General features: G+C 38.5%; 1 protein-coding gene across 7 annotated transcripts in view; it reads left to right on the top strand.

Annotated features, from left to right (window-relative positions):
• The window catches only part of SLFN5 (schlafen family member 5), a 28,895-nt gene extending 9,936 nt beyond the window's left edge, over window positions 1-18,959 (top strand). For 4 of the 7 annotated variants that reach the window (XM_073235218.1, XM_073235220.1, XM_017644057.3 and 1 more), the window contains 5 exons: window positions 2,294-2,348; window positions 7,045-8,099; window positions 9,072-9,197; window positions 12,694-13,414; window positions 13,635-18,959. In XM_073235218.1, the coding sequence (XP_073091319.1) occupies window positions 2,294-2,348; window positions 7,045-8,099; window positions 9,072-9,197; window positions 12,694-13,414; window positions 13,635-14,454 (2,777 nt within the window). In that variant the 3' untranslated portion in view covers window positions 14,455-18,959. The remainder of the gene's footprint in view (window positions 1-2,293; window positions 2,349-7,044; window positions 8,100-9,071; window positions 9,198-12,693; window positions 13,415-13,634) is intronic. The other 3 variants (XM_017644060.3, XM_017644058.3, XM_017644059.3) reach the window with 1 other exon arrangement.
• The last annotated feature ends 3,811 nt before the right edge of the window (window positions 18,960-22,770 follow it).

The raw sequence follows: 22,770 nt of genomic DNA, 5'->3' as shown, positions 1-22,770 counted from the left end.
TAGTTTTTGAGCTAATTATACTATCATAAAATGTTTTACTTATTTTCACCATCATTCACGTATGTACTTATTAAAAGCTTTTAAGAAGTATTGTTGACAGACAATAAACTGCACATATTTAAAGTGTACAATTTGATACATTTGACACATGAAACCAAAATTGCAATCAAGATAGTGACCATGTATAGCACCCCCAGAAGTGCCCTTTTGTAAACCCCACCTCCCATTCTTTTGTCCCTACCTCCCCCCACCATCTCCAAGCAGTGACTGGTTGGCTTTCTGTCACTATAGGTAAGTTTGCTCTTTCTAGAATTCTATACAAATGGAGTCATATGTGCTCTTTTTTGTCTGGCTTCTTTCACTCAGAAAAATTATTTTGAGATTCATTTGTGTTGTGGGTACCAAGAACTTTTTCCTTCTTATTGCTGAGTAGTATTCCATTATAAGGATAAACAAATTTTGTTTCTGTTAATGGGCATTTTACTTGTTTTCAGTTTATGGCATTTATAAGTAAAAATGTTATGAACATATATGCACAAGTTTTTGATGGACATATGTTTTCATTTTTCTTAGCTAAATACGTAGGAGTGGAGGAGATGGGTCATATGATAAGTGTATGAAACTACCAAACTCTTTTCTGAAATGGAAAAATGAACTTTATGTTCCTACCAGGAATGTATACTTCCCTTTTCTCCACATCCTTGCCAACATCTGGTATGGCTTGTCATTTTAGCCATTCTAACAGATGTAGAGTGGTATCTCATTGTAGTTTTAATTGGCATTTCCCTAGTGTGTCATAATGTTGAACAGCATTTTATGTACGTCAGGTATATCTACATACATTCTTTGGTGAAGTATCTGTTAACATCTTTTATCCATTTTTAAATCAGGTTGTTTGTTTTCTTATTATTGCCTTTCAAGAATCCTATATGTAATCTAAGTACACATTCTTTTTTTTTGGTATCATTAATCTACAATTACATGAGGAACATTATGTTTACGAGACTCCCCCCTTCACCAAGCCACCCCACATACCCCATTAGTCACTGTCCATCAGCATAGTAAGATGCTGTAAAATCAGTACTACCTGTCTTATCTGTGTTGCACAGCCCTACCCGTACCCTCCCCTCACATTGTACATGCTAATCATAAGGTCCCCTTTCTTCTTTTCCCCCCTTCTCCCTCTCTTCCCACCCATTCTTCTCAGTCCCTTTCCCTTTGGTAACTGTTAGTCCTTTCTTGGGATCTGTGAGTCTGCAGCTGTTTTGTTCCTTCAGTTTTTCTTTGCTTTTATATTCCACATATGAGTGAAATCATTTGGTACTTGTCTTTCTCCACCTGGCTTATTTCACTGAGCATAATACCCTCTAGCTCCATCCATGTTGTTGCAAATGGTAGGATTTGTTTTCTTCTTATGGCTGAATAATATTCCATTGTGCATATGTACCACATCTTCTTCATCCATTCATCTACTGATGGACACTTAGGTTGCTTCCATTTCTTGGCTATTGTAAATAGTGCTGCAATAAACATAGGGGTCCATCTGTCTTTTCCAAATTGGGCTGCTGTATTCTTAGGGTAAATTCTTAGAAGTGGAATTCCTGGGTCAAATGTTATTTCTATTTTGAGCTTTTTGAAGAACCTCCATACTGCTTTCCACAATGGTTGAACTAATTTATATTCCCACAGCAGTGCAGGAGGGTTCCCCTTTCTCCACAACCTCGCCAACATTTGTTATTATTTGTCTTTTGGATGGTGGCAATCCTTACTGGTGTGAGGTGATATCTCATTGTGGTTTTAATTTGCACTTCTCTGATGACTAGCAATGTGGAGCATCTTTTCATGTATCTGTTGGCCATCTGAATTTCTTCTTTGGAGAACTGTCTGTTCAGCTCTTGTGCCCATTTTCTAATTGGGTTGTTTGCTTTTTGTTTGTTGAGGTGCATGAGCTCTTTACATATTTTGGATGTCAACCCTTTATCGGATCTGTCATTTATGAATATATTCTCCCATACTGTAGGATGCCTTTTTGTTCTATTGATGGTATCCTTTGCTGTACAGAAGCTTTTCAGCTTGATATAGTCCCACTTGTTAATTTTTGCTTTTTTTCCCCTTGCCCAGGGAGATATGCTCATGAAGAAGTCGCTCATGTTTATGTCCAAGAGATTTTTGCCTATGTTTTTTTCTAAGAGTTTTATGGTTTCATGGCTTACATTCAGGTCTTTGATACATTTTGAATTTACTTTTGTGTATGGGGTTAGACAGTAATCCAGTTTCATTCTCTTACATGAAGCTGTCCAGTTTTGCCAACACCAGCTGTTGAAGAGGCTGTCATTTCCCCACTGTATGTAAGTACACATTCTTTATCAGCTGAATTATTTGAAAAAGTTTCTTCTGGTCAGGGACTTCTATTTTCATTCTCTTAAAAGTGGCTTCCAAAAAGAAGACATTCTTAAAAGTCCAGTATATCAGTTTTTTCTTTTGTGTACTGTGAATTTAGCATCATCTCTAAGAAATGTTTGCTGAACCCAAGTAAAAGCATTTTCTCCTGTTTTCCTCTACAAGTTTTGAGGTTAAGAGACTGAATATACAAATGGACAGTGGCCAGACCATGTATAAAAAAAGAACTCTGACCCATGACCTCTGCAGCCAGCTGAGGAAGCCGAACCACATCTCTTGCAGCAGTTGGTCAAAAATGGTCAGGACATGGTTAATAACTCCCACCTTCCAAAATTTTTGCCCCAACTCAGAACCAACCAAAGAAAGTGAAAACAGGCTCTCCAAACGAGTCACATAAGATGCCTTGTTTCTGTAAGCCCGCCTTCAGCTTCCCTAGAATACCCACCTCAGATCAGCACATTCCTGAGCCTTCTCTTTTTTCATTCCCATTCTTCTGCCTGCCTTTGAGTCTCTGCCATCACAAGTGATGGTGGCTGACTTCCTTAATATAGTAAGCTCTGAATACATAGCCTCTGCCTGTTCTCATTTGGGTAGACTTCATTTAAATAAATGAAGTAGTTTCAGATTTTAGGTAGATTTTATGTTTAGGTCTATGACACATTTAAAGTAAATTTTTGTGAATTGTGTGGAATATGAAGTGTGGTTCTTCTTGTACAGATATCCAATTATTCCAGTCCTATTTGTTGAAAAGATTGCACTTTCTCTACTTCGCACCTTGGTTGTCCATATATATGTAGGTCTATTTTGGGGCTCTTTATTCTATTCCATGGATCTATTTATTTGTCTTTATACCAATTCCATACTAGTTACTTTAACTGTAGAATAAGGCTTGAAAATCAATTAATATTAGTACTCCAATTTTCTTCCTCCTTTAGAGAGATTTAAGTTTAGAATCTCTCTCATATGTACCCATGTAAACATTTCCAGCATTTTTCACTGCTTTCTGTATATCTGCTTTTCAACTGATATAATTTTCCTCTTACCTGAAGACTTTCTTTAACACTTCTTATATTACTGTTCTACTGCTAATGAAGTCTCTCAGCTTTTACACATCCAAGAGAGTTTTTATTTCACCTTCATTTTTTGGATCGATTTTAAAAATTGAGGTGAAATTCATGTAACATAAAACTAGCCATTTTAAAGTGAACGAATGAGTAGCATTCAGTATAATCACAGTACTGTGCAGCCACCACCTCTATCAAGCTTCAAAACATTTTCATCACTCCCCAATAAAACCCCATTATGCTGTTGCTCCCTGCTCCCCTCTTCTCATAGCCCCCGACAATTACCAATCTCCTTCCTGTTTCAATGACTTTATCCATTCTGGATGTTTCTCATAAACTGAACCATTCAATCTGTGACTGTCTTAGGCAGTCTGGGCTGCTATAATGAAAGCTGCATAGACAGGGTGGCTTAAACAACATACACTTATTTATCACAGTTCTGGACGCTGGCAAGTCTAAGATCAAGGTCTTGACAGATCCAGTGAAGGTACTCCTCCTGGTTTACAAACTGGATTGTCTTCTTACATCCTCTTATAGTGGAGAAAGCAGAGAGAGACTTGAGTCTCTTTTTTAAGGACACTAATCTCATCACGAGGGCTCCACCCTCATGACCTAATTACCCCTAAAGGCCCAACCTCTTAATACTATCCCAAAGGGAATTAGGGGCTTCAGCATATAAATTCTGAGGGGACATGAGATACATAGTCCATCCATAACAGCGACCTTTTATGTCTGGCTTCTTTCACTTGGCATGTTTTTGAGGTACATCGGTGTTGAAGCATGTATCAATACTTTCCTTTTTATGGCTGAATAACATTCTATGATATGGCTATAGCACAATTTTGTTTATCCATTCATCTGTTGATGACATTTAAGTTGTTTCCATTTTCTGACTATCATGAATAGTGCAGCTGTAAATAGACCTGTTTGAGCCTCAAGGATCTGTCTGAGAGCCTGTTTGAAGTTCTGTTGGGTATGTACCTAGGAGTGGGCTGCTGGGTCCCATGGTAAGTTTGTGTTTAACTTTTTGAAGAACCTCCAAACAATTTTCCCCAATGGCTTCACCATTTTACATTCCCACCAGCGGTATATGAGGATTCCAATTTCTCTACATCCTCCCTAACATTTATTTTCCTTTTTTCATCATCATTACCTCCTAGTGAGTGAAATTGTGGTAGGAAGCCAAGTCAAGAGAAGGGACAACGTTTCTTTAAGGCTTTAAGAACGCAGAGGAATACCAGGGTGCTTGAGTTTAAAGCAATGTAACAATGTACCGCCCACCGGAACCCAGTGATATGGAACAGCTTGTTGATTATAGTCACGTAGGCCCATTAGTTTACAATAGAGTAGCCAGGTACCCTTTATTGAGGTAAGTTAAAACATAATATTGTGGCTGAACCTATAGTGCACTAACAGCTCCCACTGCAGCAGTCCTGGGGCATGACTCTCCTTTACCCTTGTAATGAATGTGTAAAAGCCATGGCCCCGCTGGCTTGGGGCTCAGCCTTCCGAGATGAATCCGCTGAGTCAGTGCCAGTGCTAATAAACTTCTTCTCGCCAAACGTCTCCGTGTCCCGGCTCCTTGTTCATAGTTCTCACAGTTCCTGCAACAGAATGGTACCTCATTGTAGTTCTGAGATTTACATTTCCTTAATGACTAATGATGCTGAGCATTTTTCATGCGCTTACTAGCCATTTGTATATCTTCTCTGAAGAAATGTCAACTCAAGGTCTTTGTCCATTTAAAAAATTGGATTGTTTTTCTTTTTGTTGAATTAAGTTTTGAAAGATGTTTTTCAGTAGAAACAGAACTCTAGGCTGACGTTTTTTTCTTTCAGTGGTTTAAAGATGTTGATCCACTATCTTCTTGCTTGCTTTGTTTCTGACAAAAAAATCTACTGTCACCCTTTGTTCTTCTATATAGAGTATGTCTTTTTCATCTTGTTCCTTTTATGATTTTCTCTTTATCATTGGTTTTGAACAAAATAATTAAGATGTGCTTTGGTGTAATCTTCTTCATATTTCTTATGTGTGGGCCTTGTTGAATGTCTTGAATCTTGATCTTAATTTTTTTATGTTAACATCAAATTTGGAAAATTTCCAGGCATTACATCTTCAAAAATGTTTTTGTTATTTCAGACAGTAGAGTAATGTAGCCCCTGGTACTGTATTGAGACTGGAAGTGGAAATCTTCTGCATGTAGTTCTGAAAGTCATAGTTCCATTAAGACATAAGGAAATCAGTGGCCCCTTAACTCACCCCACTTGCCTGCTTTCTAGGCAATATCTTGTCTCTTGGCTTTTTCTTTTGGCATTGATTTATTTCTAAACATCATGCTTATGTTCTCTTTACACCCCGAGCTACCTCCCCCTCCACTCCCACCCCAGTTTTAGCTATTTTCTGTTTTTCTGTTTACATTCCCACCAGCGGTGGAGACAATGGTATCACTCTCTCACACTTCCAACCCTACCCTTTCTCTCCCCACATCCTGCCAGTACAATATTCAGAGTTTATATTATGACTGCCATTTTGCTTACAGCTGTGCCATATAATGGCTTATAGTTATGTTTTATTTCTTATACTTTTTATTTTAATCTTAGAGTTACTGTCTTATATTTAATTTGTATTACCTAAGTCACTATTACTAATTCATCCCCAAACTCTCTACCTCCTCTGTTGACTAATTTATTAAGTATCCCATCAGTTGTATAGTCTCACACACCAACCACTGAAACCTGCTGCCATCTTGCTCCAGTTTTGGCTGGGGATCCTCTAGGCCTGTCCTACAGTATCTTTCTGGGGTCTCCCTTCACATTCTTCCAGGAGATTGTATTTGCTTCTTCCTCAGGTTGCATCTTTTGTTTCCTGAATCCAGGTTTTTTAGGAAGGAAGTTGGGAGGAGAGCCAGAACCCTGTCCAGATAGCATGATATATATATATATATATATATATATACACACACACACACACACACACACACACACACACACACACACACATACACACACATACACATAACACACACACATTTCACATATATTATATATGTATATTTGTTATACAAAAACATATTAAATATTTGTATATATTTAAATATGACATATATAAATATATTTTTAAATTTTTTTAATATATAAAATTGGGGTTTTTAACAACCCAGGAATTTCCCAGGTCTCAGTGAGAGGAGAAAGACAAAGCACAAAGAAAAATAAGAAGTGCCAGCACACCCCAGAGAGACCTCTGACCATGAAAGCTTTCCAGCTGCATCCATCTTCAGTCCATGTGTATCTTTGTAAATTTTCCTGTGTTCTGCAGGTGACCTAAGAGACCTTGCCACTCAGAAAACTCAGCAGAAAGAGTTGGAAAAATCACAGCATAAAAATAACCTCTTGATCATTTCTCAGGGAGCAGTGGGCTTCCAGCAGTTAGCTCCTCAACCTGTCCTACATACTTAATCCATGCATGAATCTGGCCTCCAGCTCTGTGCGAATGAACTTCAGAAGAGTGGCCTCAAACTGTCCATTTCCCACCTCCCCTGTTCTTGTCCTGTTATAATGGTTCTAACTTCCTGTTTTTTTAGGAGAACATTTCAAAGGAAGAATAGGACAAGTGCTGAGAAGATGAGTATCAAGACTGATTTGGAAACGAACTTTGCTGAGTATGTTTTAAATGCAGGAAAAGTCATCCTTGGAAATAAGCAAAGGAATGAAATGGACCCTCAACTAGAGAAGAAACAGAATGACATCATCTTGCATGCAATATGTGCTCTGCTGAATTCTGGTGGGGGAGTGGTCAAGGCTGAGATTGAGAACAAAGATTACAGTTATGAAATTCATGGAGTAGGACTGAATCTACCTTCAATTTTCAAAGGCTATTTAGATGAGATGCAACAGGGAGACCTCTTTCTTATTTTTGTGAAATCATGGAATGCAAAGGCCTCCAGTGTGCGACTGGCTACCTTATGCTCCAATTTATACCACAGACAAAGAACATCTACTGATGTCATGAATTCTCAGGAATCACTGGTATTCCTCAAAGAGAAGCCTCAGACTCTTATGAATATCAATTATGCCAATTCATTAAGTCCACAGGAAGTTCAGGTTGGTGTACAAAATGAAGATAACATAAAGGCTTCAGCTGCTACTTTATTTGATAGGGATCACCTTCAGTACCTGGAAAAGGTCAACTTTACTAAGTCCACACATGTTGAATTTAAAATGTTCTCAACAAGAGTGTCACAATGCTTTGAGGAGAGTCTCCCCACCTGTGTTTCGGCATTTGCAAACACTGAAGGAGGGTATATATTTTTTGGTGTGGATGATGAGACCCATCAAGTCATTGGATGTAAAATACAGAAAACAGATCTTAACTCTGTGAAGATTTCTATTGATTGTTGTATTCGGAAGTTACCTGTCCATCATTTCTGTACACAAAGGAGTGAGATAAAATATGCCATCAAATTTCTTGAAGTACGCAGTCAGGGAGCCTTCCACGGATATATCTGTGCAGTCAAGGTGGAGCCATTCTGCTGTGCAGTGTTTGCTGACGTGCCCAGTTCCTGGCAGGTGAAGGACAATCGTGTGAGACAGCTGGCCACAAAGGAATGGGTAGCTTGGATGATGGAAGCAGACCCAGGTCAGAGAGCAGAATCAACAATGACTGTAATGTTTGCTGGGGCAAAGAGGGATGGTGGGGAGGGAGGAAAGAGAGGTATTATTTTAGGATCTGGGTAAGGATACTGAGCTGCAGGTGCCTGGTGTATTAATTCTTCTACAGTTGGTTGTTCACTGCCCTGCTTCCCTCTGCCCATCTTGAATATTGTGCATTTAACCAACACATGCCCTGGGCTAGTAGACCCACTAGACGTTGTGCAGAAGGCTGTTGGACCAAGTCATTTTTATTTTCACATCCTTTCCTGTGTTCATAATTCAGGTCTCTTCCTTTCTAAACCTAAACATGAACTCATGTTTAATTATTTATGAAATTTCATTTTCACATGTGCATGTGTGTCTTTAACTTTCTGCCACTTTCTTCTGCCTTCCCAATCTTATGATTCCCTGGATTAAATATACTCCTTTTCTCATTGCCCCACTTCCATTTTTGGACCAAAACATGGCCAAACCATGGCTGTCCCTCTCCTATCCTACTTTCCCTGTTGAGAGTTAGCCCTGATTTAAAAGCCAAAGAGTATTGTTGGTGATATGCATCTGCCTTGGAAAAGGAGAGCCCAGGATAAAATTAGACAAAAGAAAATCAAGGGTAATGTCTTTAAAAGTCCAGAAAAACAAAGTCCATTTCAGAATCTTGTCAGAAATCCATACCATTGAACTTCCTGTCTTCTAATCATATTTTTTAAATGTAAGCATTCTAGAAATATAAGAAGCTTGTCTCAATATAATACAATTAAAATTAAAAACTGTTGCTCCACACCAGTTTTTTTCTTCCCCAAGATATCAATAAGCTTTCCTGAGCTAAGGGTGTAAATATATATTTCTCTGGGCCAAGGCTTTGAGTTCTAAGACTAAGTGAAAGACTTTGGAGCATAGATCAGCTCTAAGTTGGGGACTGCCTTTTTGCATATTGAATCCTTGGTTCTTGTTTCCTAAGATCTTTCTAGACTTTCTGAGATGGTCCTTGCACTGAGTTTGTCATCCACTACACCCTGTGGCAGGACTGTGTGCACTCCCAAGAATTTTGAATGTTTGGAAGAACAGCAAAAGCGTTACTTTCCAGGTAATTCATCATCTCTGGTTGCTTTGGAATAGGTTGGTTGCTCATCCATATAGAAAAAATAAAATCAAACTCCTATTTTACATTGTATAAAAAACTCAATTCCATAGAGTTCAAAGATTTAAATGTCAGAAACAAGCTTTTCAAACTTTTAGTAGAAAATGTACATGAATAATTTTGTGTCATTGGGGTAGGAAAGGATTTCTTAGACCAGGCACAAAACTATTAGAGGAAAAAAGATTGATAAACCTCACTATGTTAAAATTAGGAGCTTCATTGCCTCCAAAGATAGCTTAAAGAGAGTGAAAAGATTATAAGCTAGAAGATATTTGCAATACATGTAGCTGACAAAGGATTGGTATCAAGAATATAAAAAGAACTTACACAACTTTTTTAAAGGATAAACAACCCAGTAGAAAAATGGGCAATAGTAATAAAGATGTACTTCTCAGAAAAGAAACACATAAGTCCAGTAAACTTATAAAGAGATGCCCAACCCATCAGTGATGAGCGAAATGCAAATCAAAGCCAAAACCACAAGCAGATACCATCTTGTGTCAAATAATCGGCAAATCAGGTGTTGAAGTGGTGGGTAATCAGAATCTTTTGTGTAGTGCTGGTGGGAATTAAGCCAGCCTTATCCCTTTGGAAAACAAATGTGGATTACCTTGTATAATTGGTCATTTGCGTACTCTACCATTCAGTAATTCTTTCTGGTTTCTAGACAAAAATCTGTACACATGCACAAGGAGATATGTATATAATTGGCAATATGCCCACAAGTGCTCCTAGATTCACTATCTGTTCTAGTCCCAAATGGGAAACAACCAAATCACCAATTGTCATAACATGTATAAGTATACTGCAGTATATCCACATAATGGAATATTATTCTACAGTGAAAATGAATGCACTACAACTATATGCAAGTATATGGCTGAATCTGAGTAGTGTGTATGTACGTCTTGTTATAACCTTACTCCTAGATTTACCCAATTCTTTTATTGATTGTATGGTATTTCATAGTATTCCTAAACAGTATCAACTTTAGCTGTTTTTATTATTAAATATACTATAAATACAGAAAGTGCATACAACAAAAATATCATTTAATAGATAATTATGCACTGAAACTGCTGAACCACCACCCAGGTAAAAAAAAATGCAACTTTGAAAACACCCTTCTATCACTTCTTTAACTAGTTCCTTTTTGATAGGATTTTAGATGATGTCTAATTTTTTCTATTCTAAGCAGTGCTCCAATATACATTTTTCTACAAATGCCTTGAGGTACTCCTGAAGGATAAATTCCAAGTAATAACAATTGCTTATACATTTAGGTGAACATTGCTAAATTGTAATTCAAAACATATACCAAAATATACTTTCTCCAAATGGTATCATGGCTTTTCTCTTCTAGAAGCTTAGAATCAGTTTGTTCCACCAAAAAGAAGAGAACAATATGAGATTATTTTGATGGCAATTACACAAAGTTGATAGATTAATTTGGAAAAAATTGTCACTTTTACAACAGTGAATTTTCTCATAGGTGAACACAGCCATTTGTTCAAGTCTTCTTTTATCATATTTTATGACACTTAAGAAAACAATATTGCACTATTATTTTATTTGCCATTCAAAAGGAAAATATTGCCAATTAAACTAAAAGATGTATCTTGATATCAGAGAAATTAAAGTACATATATAATCAGTGAAATATGGTATATCTCCCAATTCTTTTAAGTTTTATCCATATTGCTACTATATGTTAAATTTTAGTCCTACACTGGCAATCTTCATATAATAATTTCTGATTGTGAATTGCTGCCATGTAGGAAAGCTCTTAAGTTTTAGAATACACATTATACCATTTCTAAACATTTAAAAATCCTATTACTGTAAAAGCAAAGGTAATTTTGAGCTAACATTTCCTATGTTTATACATTTTATTTATCTTACTTGCTTCAGTTCATTGGCCAATAATTCCAGAATGATGTTAAATCAGACTAGTAGTAGGAGTTGCCCTTAGGTGCTCTTTAACCTTATAAAAGTTTAGGCCACTTTTACAGAAACTAAGTCGAGTATTTCTCTGATCTCAGACAAGCTTTACTAGTGTGTCCACTTGCTTGCTGGACAGCTAGATGTACCACAGGGATCAAAAACCTGAGCATTTCCAAAATTGATCTTCTGCTCTGACAATCTTCTTTTGTATCTTCTGCATTATTATTCTGTATTCAATATTCTTTTTCTGCTATGTCTTCCACACTGTCTATATCAATTGCACAGTCCATCCTCCATCCAGCCAAGCACAGAAATCTGAATTTAATCTTGTCTCTTCCCTCTACCCTGAATTCAAAATTCAAATTTTGTGTGTATTTGATTTTCTTCTGGGGAGAGGGTTCATAAATTTTGGTTAGATTCCAAATTTGGGTTTATGACCCCAAAGAGTTTAAGAAACTTATATACAACAGGAAAAGCCCAAACTCTTAAAGAGTACTTTTAAAAATGAATTTTTATTATAATTATCTTAATTTTAAACTTATTTTTAAAAATTTACAGATAAAATTGACTTTCTTGTTACACAGTTACAAGGATTTTTAAACATGGACACAGTCAAGGTACAGAACAATTCCATCATCCAAAAAAGACTCTATGCTGCCCCTGTGTAGTCAAAACTCTCCTCCAATCCCTAATCCATAGCAGCCATTGATCTGTTCTCCATCCCTATAGTTTTGCCTTTCACAAAATCATATGGTGTACAAACTTTGCCAGGTGCTTTTTCTCCCAGCTTTATGGAGATATAATTGACATATAACATCATGTATGTGATGAGTTCAAACACGTGTATTGTGAAACAATCACCACAACGAGGTTACCAACATACCTGTCACCTCACATAAGTATCATTGTGTGTGTGTGTGTGTGTGTGTGTGTGATGAAAACACTTAGGATCTCTCTTAGCAACTTCCAAGTATGTAACACAGTATTGTTAACTAGAGTCAGCATTGCCGAGGCACAGTGCCTTCCTCCCCATTGTCATCCCTGCGTCTTCGCCTCTCACTTTAGAAGTTAGCAACACAACATGCTTGGAGTTACCTGAATAAACCCTGCTGTTTCTTGTCTCTGTGCTGACTCATGAGCTCCCTTCTGCCTACCTCTCTATTCTCCAACTTCAGCTGGCTAATTTGCAGTCATCTTTTAGATGCAGTTCAGGGGTCTCCTTCTTCATAAAGACTTTCATATTTTCTTCTTTCCTAAGCTGTAACTTTCCTTGGGATCTTTCCCATTGTAATACCACTTTGGAACATGACTATTGTTTGTCTCTGTTTATACCAGTCAATTATTTGGCCCCATTGGACTTGGAAATGTTTTATCGTTTTGTTACTAATGCATAACCTACTGTGTAGGGCCCAATTGTGGGTTGAATCTACTACTTATGATGATGATTACTAGCTTGTCTGGGGATTCTCTAATTTATTCCAATTCTTTCCCTGTCTAGTATCATCAGACAGAGTGGTGTATATTCCAGAAAGCCTCTATAAGGAACTGTTCTCACAATATAAAGGACTCAGAGACCTCATAAGTAAGGAAATGTGCTCTGTCTCTCAAGGAATATTAATTTTTTCTCGAAGCTGGGCTGTGGACTTGGGTCTGCAAGAGAAGCAAGGAGTGATCTGTGATGCTCTTCTACTCTCTCAGAACAACATCCCACTCCTCTACACCATCCTCTGGGAGGGGAACGTGGACTGGAAGGACTATTCGATGAGAGTCGCCCACTTCTTAAAGCAGAAACTGGTGAACACAGGTGGCTACACTGGGAGATTGTGCATCACTCCTTCAGTCTTCCTGCTAAATCCCGATAAAACAGCAAAGGCCTTTCATGGTTCAGATTTGCCAATTTATCCCACATCCTACAAACTTATGACCACCCAGCACTTGGAAGCTCTGTTACAGTCTCTTGTCATAGTCCTGCTAGGGTTCAGATCTTTCTTAAGTGAAGAGCTGGGCACTGAAGTTTTGAACCTACTCACAGATAAACAGTATGAGTTGATTTCAAAGAACCTTCACACGACCAGAAAGCTATTTGTCCATGGCTTACCTGGATCAGGGAAGACCATCCTGGCTCTTAGGATCATGGAGAAGATCAGATATGTGTTTAACTGTCAACCAGGTGACATTCTTTACGTCTGTGAGAACCAGCCCCTGAGGGAGTTTGTAAGGTATGCCGCTGACTATATCCATTTTCTTTTCTTAACTTTCTTTTCTTAGAGCAACTTAAAGTCTTTATATTCAGTCTCTTTTCTTTGAGTAAGCTAAAGTGTGAATTTAAGTTCACATGGTAAGCTTCATGTGTATTTACTATGTGCCAGAAGAATTGAAGAGTTAGTTGGTTTCCTTTGTCTGATTGAGGAAACCTGACTGTGTTTCTTTCATTTTCAGCAAGAAAGGTATCTGCCAGGCAGTGACCCGGAAAACCTTCATGAAAAAAGATTTTGAAGATACTCAACATATCATCATTGATGAAGCTCAGAATTTCCGCAGTGAAGATGGGGACTGGTATACCAAGGCAAAAAACATCACTCAGAGAGAAAAGGATTGCCCAGGAATTCTCTGGATCTTTCTGGACTACTTTCAGACCAGCCACTTGAGTTACACAGGCCTCCCCACTCTGTCAGCCCAGTATCCAAGAGAAGAGCTCACCAGAGTCATGCGCAATGCAGATCCAATAGCCAGCTACCTACAAGAAGTGATGCAGGTGGTCAGAGAAAATCCTCCACCTAACATCCCCCCTGGGTCTCTGGAGATAGTCCATCAAGCTAAATGGGCTCAGGGTGTTCCAGGCAATTTTAAGATTACGGAGTACTTGGACATGGAGGAGATGGTGGTCCAGCTAGCAGAGAATTGCTGGTGTCTCTTGAGGAATGGTTATTCCCCCCAGGATATTGCTGTGCTTTTTAGCAAAGCAAGTGAAGTTGAGAAATACAAAAAGGAGCTTCTAAGAGCAATGAGGAAGAGAAAAATACATCAGCTCAGTGAGGATTCTGATCTGTTAGTACAATTCGGTGATGCATTGGATATCACGAGCAATCACATTGTGTTGGACAGTGTCCGCCGATTTTCAGGCCTGGAAAGAAACATTGTGTTTGGGATCAATCCAACAGCAGGTGAACCAGCTGTTTTCCACAATCTTATGCTCTGTCTGGCTTCCAGGGCGAAGAAACATCTGTATATTCTGAAAGTTTCTGGCAAAAAATCCTAATCCAAAACAGTTAGGAATTTCACCTATAGTTAACTATGAAACTATTTGATCTAAAAATTTAATCATCAAATAAATACTTAATGAGGATTCACTGTGAACCATACACTCTTCTAGGTACTAGGGGCTGAGGATTGGGTAGAAAACAAGATAGACAAGATTCCTTCTTTGGGATAGACACAAATCACAGATAAGTAAACAAGTGTAAGAAATTTCTGATAGTAATAAAGGACACCAGAGTAATCAGAGGGCCCTGAGATGCAAAGATTTTTTTTTTTTTTTTTTTTTTTTTGTGTGTGTGTGTGTAGATAGGTAGACAGAAGGAGGTTTGGTTGTTCAGGGTGGTCAGGGAGCAGTCAGTGAGGGAAGAAGTCATGACAAGATGTATGAGCTGATGGGCCAGGTAGACTCAGGTATTTTCACTTTTATTAACACAGCCATGACACAGAAATGCTTGCATGTAATGTGCGGGGAGAGTGTGAAGGATGGAGAGGGGTAGCATGACTGACCTTCTATGGACTAGGAATGAATGTAGCATGTTTCAAAATGTAAGGTAGGAAGGTACAAATCATAATTTTCTGTAAGAACACATCGCACTATTTTATTATTTTTCATTTATTTAAATGGTGTTCATAGTTTTGATCGCTGTCTTTAAAATTCTTCCTGTGTGCCTTTTGGTTATTTCGGATCTTGGCTTTTTGGCTCTGTTTTAATATTCCTGTGGAGAATCTTAGGTTAGTATATGAAGGTAAGATTGCCTCAGTTCCCCTGAGATAATACTGTGTTTTACTTGTTAATTTTAAAATGAAAGGGTTTCTGATGAATGTACTGGACTCAAAGGTTACATTTTGTTTTTCATTAATTTAATAACCAATGAAATGATAAAGTAATTCCAGTATTTTTGTCCTGCCAAGTCTTCAGGATTTCAGCTAGTCTCTCAATGGCTATTGCTACGAAAGTGCAAATTCCTTGTGTGCCAAAGTTCTCTCAGAAATTCTCCCAATATCTGAAGCTAAACAAATCCATTTTTTCTGAGAGACATAAACTACAAAGCTCAAAAACTTAATTCTCTGTTAAACATAGAAAGACCCTGCTATATTTTAACAATCCAAGCAAAAATATCCAATTATCTGTGAATGATCATTCTGGCTTCTGATTTCTCTGGAGCAATATTCAAGAAGACAGTGGGTATATTTTTATTTTAAGTTTCAGTTTCCTTTTAATCCAATCTGGCAATCCCTACCTTTTAATTAAGGTATTTAAACTATTTGCTTTTTTAACTTTTGATTTTGCAATACTTAGAAATTCATAGGAAGTTGGGAAGGTAATGCAGACCACTACCCTGTGTCCTTCACCTAATGTTAATGTGATTATTGTTATGTTTGGGTTTCAATCTACCCTATTGCTATTTTTTTCTGTTTTACCATTTATTCTTTGTTGCCCCTTTCCTTCTTTTTCTGCATCCTTTTGACTTGATTGTGCATTTATAAACAATTATGTCATATGTCCTTTATTGGCTTATTAGTTATAACTCTTTGCTTTGTTATTTTAATGATAGCTCTAGGGTCTATGATATATCTTTAAGCTGTCACAGCCTGTCTTCAAGTGATAAAATACCAGTAAGAATACTTTCATTTCTTCTTTCCAAGCTTTGTGCTACTGTTTATTCTTGGTTTAAGTAATTTATGATATTTGGTAACTAAAAAAGTTTATTGTGCTTGAGGTTTGTAGAGAGCTCCTTGGATCCATTGATTGATAATTTTCATCAAAGTTGGAAAAATTTCAGCCATTATTTCTTCTAATATATTTTCTATACCCCTTCCTCTCCTCAGGCACTGCAATTATATGTATATTAGGCATATGACTTTGTTCCACAGCTCACTGGTACTGTGCTTTAAATTTTTCTGTGTTTTATATCAGGTGGTTTCTGTTGCTGTGTCCTCAAGTCCACTAATATTTTCTTCTCCATGCAATGTCTAAGATGCCATTAATCCCATTCAGTGCATTTTTCATCTCAGACATTTTTGCATCTTCTAATATTTTTCTAGAAGCTTGATTTCGATCCTTTTGTAATACTTTCCATGTTTCTATTTAACACATTCAATCTTCTAGCTTCTCGAATATAGAGAATACAGTTATAACATCTATTTTAATGTTGTGGTCTAATAATGATATTATCTGTGCTAATTTTGAGTCAATGACAAACATGTAACATATTATAGTAAAGATTCAGGACATAAAAGATTTCTTTAATCCAAAAGAGAGAAAAAGTATAGATAATCTACAAAGAGAATGAATGTATTTTATAAAACCTTTTCATTAGTAAGATTGGATGCATGAGGAATATGGGCAATATGTTCAAATGCTGTGGACAAACAAGTTTGAATCTAGATATCTCTTCCAAATCAAACTCTTGTTCAGAGTTGAGGGCACAATAAAATTTCAGGCTTGCAATGACTTGTAATTTTTTTTTAACTCAAGAGTTGACCATTCCTGAAAGAATCACTGAACAATGTACTCCAGCAAGAGAAAAATGAACTGAGAAGTAGTGATTTCAAGAAAGAAGTATGAACAAATAAATCAGTAAAACATATGTTAATCTATATGTATTATTTTCTAATTGCCAAGTTATTCAATAGCCTTCATATGTGCAAACTATATCTAGTGAGACAATAAAATGAAAAAAAAAACCCTGTTGTAATTCCAACAAAAATAACAAAATAATGAAGAATAACTGTAACAAGAAATATACAAGCTCAATATGAATAAAATTATGAAATGAAGCTGAAGAATACAAAAGAGAATTTGAACAGATATAAAGAAAACTATGTTTTAGATAAGACTCAAAATCATAAACATCCAACTTCACTAAGTTAATCAATAAATTTAATATCATCCCCCCCAAAATAGCAACAGATCCCTAAAGCATCAAAATGATCTTAAAGTTTGCTGAAAAATAAAAAACAAGAATACCCAGGAAAAATCTAAAAATGAAGAAAACTAAGGGAAACTAGTACCACCATATATTAAAACATATCACAAAGCTACAATAGTTAAAACAATAGGGTTCTGCTGTGTGGCCAGTCAATGGACCAGACTAGAATGTTCAAATTCAATTCAAATATGTGTGGGAATGTAGTATATGTTAAAGGTGGCACAGATTAGTTGGGAAAAGATTGATTATTCAATAAATTATGTTGAACAACTTGGGTACCTATCAAGAAAGAAAAAAAAATCATTGGCTATATATCACACTTGATCCAAAATAAACTCCAGGTGGATCCAATATTTAAATGTAAAAATATGGAATCATGCAAGTATATGGAAGAGAAAAAAATAGGACATTATTTTTATAATCTCAGCAAAGGGAGGCCTAAATATGGCCCCCAATTAGAAACCACAAAAGTAAATATTGACTATTTTAAACAAAATTATCTTTGTAGCACAAACATGAAAAGGTCAATAAACAACATACTGGAAAAATATCTACAACAAAATTCATAGTCAACTCCTTATTTTTAAAACAGTTTCTATAAATCAAAGAGGAAAATTCTAAGATTCCCAAAAGAAAAATAGGCAAAGGGTGTGAACAGGCAAGAGAACACAGAAAAGGAATTTAAAATTACTAGACATATGGAAACTTCAGCAATGATACGGAAGTATCAATTAACAACTACAACAAGATACTACTATCACTTACTTGACTGACAAAAATCATTAAGTTGAAGCTTAATTATTTTACTGTTTGGCAGGGGAAACACACTTTCATACATTGCCATAAAGTAGTACAACTTCTATCAAGAACAATCTGACAGTAACTCTCAAAATTTTAAATACATATATCCTTTTGTCCAGCTTCCTCTTAGGAAATTATGCTACATACATGCTCAAACATGTGTGAAGTGACTTGTACAGTTAATTGAATTTCACTTTATTTCTAATAGCAGAAGAGTGCAAAGTAGTAAATGTCTATCAAAAAGGGTTGAGTTGATTGAATTATGACATATCAACACATATAATGTGTTATGAAACCATTCAAAAATAGATCTCTATATGAACTGATGTGGAACCATCTTTAAGGCATGTTATAGGGTGAACAAAGCAACATGTGGAAAAGTATCTTTTGCTTATAGAATTGATACAGGTATGTGCTTGTATATGAATGAAATAATGTTGGAAGTATACTAAAAAACTGGTAAATAGTGTTTGGCTCTAGGGGAAGGGCAAATGAGTGTCAGGGAAATACAGATGAGCAAAAGAGCTTTTGGGTTTTATGACTTGGATTTGTACAATGTAACAATTTGAGGTATTCACTGATAGGATTTTGCAGTGTGCATTTTTTCACCTGTTGCTATAATAGTTTTCTTGAATTTCTTTGTTTTCTATCAATCTGCAGCCTGGGGTAAACACCTCATGATCATGATGAGTAATGATGAAGTATAGAGAGTGGGAGACTGGAGAGGTAAAATTTGAAAAATACAAAAAATAAAATAATTTAATAAACCTTTGCCATCTAGAATTTATAAATATTTTTTTATATTTGCTTCATATTTCTCTTCTAAAATAAAATACCTTAGCAAAACTTGAATTCCCCTTTCTTCTCTTTTCACTCAGTTTCTCCTCCCCAATCTCCAGCAGAAAAAAACCGTCATGATTTTGGTGGGTATCCTTTCAGACTAACTGTTACACACAGACACACAGATGCACACACAGTAACATAATTACCATCAGGAATGGTAAAGGACAAAGTGAAGGTAGAGGGCAAGGCACTGGAAAATTGTGACTGTGGCATTTAGTTTCTCTGACAATTAGAAAGTTTGCAGAGTAAACTTACTTTTTCTGACACCTCAAGGAAGTATAGACAATGAGAAAATTGAGATAGAACAAAACCATCCAGCCATGAAGATCTACAGAAAATCCAAAAGCCCTAGCAGGTTTGGAGGACTTCCTCATGCTCTGTGCTTGCAGGGCAGCTATGGCTGAGCAGCAAGCCAAGGGCCTCGCTGTCAGGGCTCCTGAGTTCAATGCCAGATCTCTAACGCTAAGGGAAGGGTGCTGGTATGGAAGGGATGAGACCCTGAGACACAAAAAGGATTTTGGGGTAGATGCTAAGAACTTGGATCCCCAGTTACCTTCAGACAGGTGGCCACACCTTACCTAAGGGAACCAGCCTTCTCAGGCAAAAAGGCTTTTCAATAACTGAACAGCTGCACTTGGGCCAGCTGCCTCACAACCTGATGCTGATTTTCCTCAGGACCCCAAATCACCCCATAGTAAGAGTTAGATGCCAATGTAGCCCAGGTGCAAAAGTGAAGGCCTATTCCAGGAGGAGGCAGCGTGTAAGTAAAAGGTTCTAGCACCTCATCAATGTATATTGGCAGAATATGGGGAGCAAATATGAGAGTGTTTACTGAAGATGTTCAATGATGGATGATGAAATAAAACATCTGATCTGGCTGAAAGCATTGTGTGGGGAAGTTGGGGTTCCTATGGCCAGGATTGTCACTGAACTAAAACCACTGGATGATGTAACTGGCCTGTGCTAGGCTAGCAATAAGCTATTATTGCACTATATAGAGAGCTTGGCCCAGTGCTCTGGGTGGAGGCAGAGATGCTAGTGCTCAACCTGCTGCCGGGAGAACAAGCCAGGTAAAAAGCCCTTTAACCCAAAGAAACGTTCTACTGTCATTTCTTTGGTCACCTTGAATCCATAGCAAGCTTGCCCAGGGCTGAAACCCATTGGCAAGACAATTGGCAAAATCAGAAGGGTTCATTGGTGACCAAGGAAAAAGACAGGCTGCCCTTATGGGAGGGGTGCTTCAGTGGGCTGCGCCTATGAATGGAGAGACAGTGGACTGTCCCCCAATGGGTATGTGGTCTGAGGTGGCTTGCCTCCTAGAGGGCTGGGCCCCACCCCAGGTCTGGAGACAAGTGGAGGTGATACCGGAGGCAGTAGGGATGGCCCTTGGTATAGTAAGCAGATCCTTTGAGAAACAGAGTGCCCGTGAGGCAGCAGGGACTGCGGGTTGGCTGCTTCTTGCAATATTAAAAATGTCTACAAAGGAGAAGGACACACTCCGGAAAAAGACCCAAGAAATGGCGGCACAAGAAGGCAAGCTGCAAACTTCTGTGGATTCCCTGAAGAAGGAAATGGCACTGATGCGAGAGGAGGCAGCACAAGAATGCCAGCAGCAAGGTGCCACTGAAGAGGTGAAAGATTCCTTACAGAATGAGACAGCAGTGCTGCCAGGTGCTCTGAAGGAGGAAAAGGCCATCAAGGAAAAAGACGAACTCCTGAGGGAAGCAAAGGCGGAGGTGGCACGAGAACACCAGCCGTGAAGTATTGAGGTGAAGGTAAGAGAGCTGCTGATGACTGAGCTGGCATTGCTGCGAGGCACAGTAGAAAAGGTAAAGGCTGTAGCAGAGGAGGCACTCGGGGGAGGGGAGAGAAAGGTGGTATCAGCCCCAGAAATGGAGGAGCTGGGGAAGGATGAAGGGGTGGTGCCAAAGGCACTGACACTCCCCTCTAGTGAAAGCATGCCCAGTGGTTGTAATGAAAATAAAGACCCAGCAGCGGAGGGTTCCCCAAGGAAAGGCACAGCCCCCTCCCAGGTCGTGAAACACTCTATGGTCCGCCCCTGTACTCAGGCTGAGCTGGTGGATTTGGGCTCCCGGTTTAGGCAGAAGCCCTCAGAGTCAATATCAGCTTGGCTCCTGTGTCTGTGGCACATAGGGGTGGATGGAATTGTTCTGTCGGGATCAGAGATGGGAAAGCTCTCTGACAGGCTTTCCTGACAACGCAGTCTGCCTTGAGACAGCGACTACAAAATGCACATCAGACCCCATGGAGTCACTCCCTCCTCGACTAGCTTATGGCTGCACTTTGTGCTGTGTAGCCCATTCAGGGTGATCTACCACCCTCTCCTGCCAGATGGCAAACGTATGCTGAGCTTCAACAGGTGTTACGGGAGCTAGGCATAAGAAATTGTGCTTCAAATGACTCCTACATCCCTCTTTGGGTTTCTAGTAGCCATTTTTGCCTCTCACTTAGGGCAGCCCCAAAGCAAGGTTATATGTACAGTAGCAGACTTAGGAGATGCTGAAGCAATGAGAATACAGAAAGGTCTGCTGCTCACAGAAGAATTTAAAGGGCCCCATGAAGGTTACAAGAACCCAAATGTGGGTTGATTTAATATGGGCAGGAGCAGATGGAAGGAAATTAGGAAGTAAAATAGGATCTTACTGGACCTATGGCAACAACTGAAACCAGAGCAGCAGTTCAAGCCATTAAGACCAAAGAAGCAGAGGTCAGAGACAGAGCAACAAAATTGGCGTGTGTGTCTGCAAGACTTTTTGCTGGAGAGGCTGGAGAAAGAGGGTATTGTAAGGCCCCCCCATGGTTCTTCTGGTTAACTCATTTGAGTAGAACTGGTTTGAACACAGCCAGGATGACCACTTGGTGACAGTGATCTCCTCAGGCTTGAGGGTTATTATAATTTGTTGTAATTTTTGTTATTTGTATGTTGTATTATGTTGTTGTGGAGTTTGATTACAATGTTCCAGCTTCCTTGCACAGGGACCATTGCAGAGGATTGAGGGCACATAGATTGAGAGGAGAGAATCCTGGAGGGGTGGAGTGTGGATAAAACGAAAGTTCCTGTGGCCAGGATTCTCACCTGGCCCTGGTTGGCTAGCTCACTACACACATGTGGGCAATACATTGCTACTGACTCTCTCTATATAAAGAGCTCTGCCCAGTTGTCTGGGCCGCACAGTGGCATAGCTGCAGGAAAGCAGAGCAGAAGCTGGAGTGGTGGCAGCACCAAGGATAGAGGCCCAGAGGATGGCTGTGTGGGCAGAGAGGCCCAGAGGCAGAGACCGGCTTGCTGCATGCAGACTCACTCTGAGTGAACAGGATTTTAGTGATTGACCTGCCACCATGGAAATAAAGTTGGGTATAACCCTTTCACTCCAAAGAAACGTTTTACTGTCATTTTCTTTGGTCTCATTGAATCCATAGTGAACTTGCCTGGGGCTGAAACCCATTGGCAAGACAACGTTCAATAGGAAGACTATACTAGAGAAATGGAAATATCAGACTTCCAGGGATTATTAGGTTCTAGCTCTGAACTGGCTGGAATCCAGAGAGAACTGAAACATCACATTGGCCCAGCAGTCAGGGTGGGAGCTTAAGGAGTCAACCACTTGTTCTGATATATTTTTCCCAATCTGGGCAATGTGTAATAGCCATAGATAATGGTAGCTGGCAGAATCCCCACATATGTATCATGATCCATAGTGACCCTATTATGGTAGGGT

The sequence above is a fragment of the Manis javanica genome, chromosome 4 (genome assembly GCF_040802235.1).
Source record: "Manis javanica isolate MJ-LG chromosome 4, MJ_LKY, whole genome shotgun sequence".
NCBI lineage: Eukaryota > Metazoa > Chordata > Mammalia > Pholidota > Manidae > Manis > Manis javanica.
The sequence above is the reverse complement of the archived record's forward strand: the minus strand, read 5'-3'. Positions and strand labels throughout refer to the sequence as shown.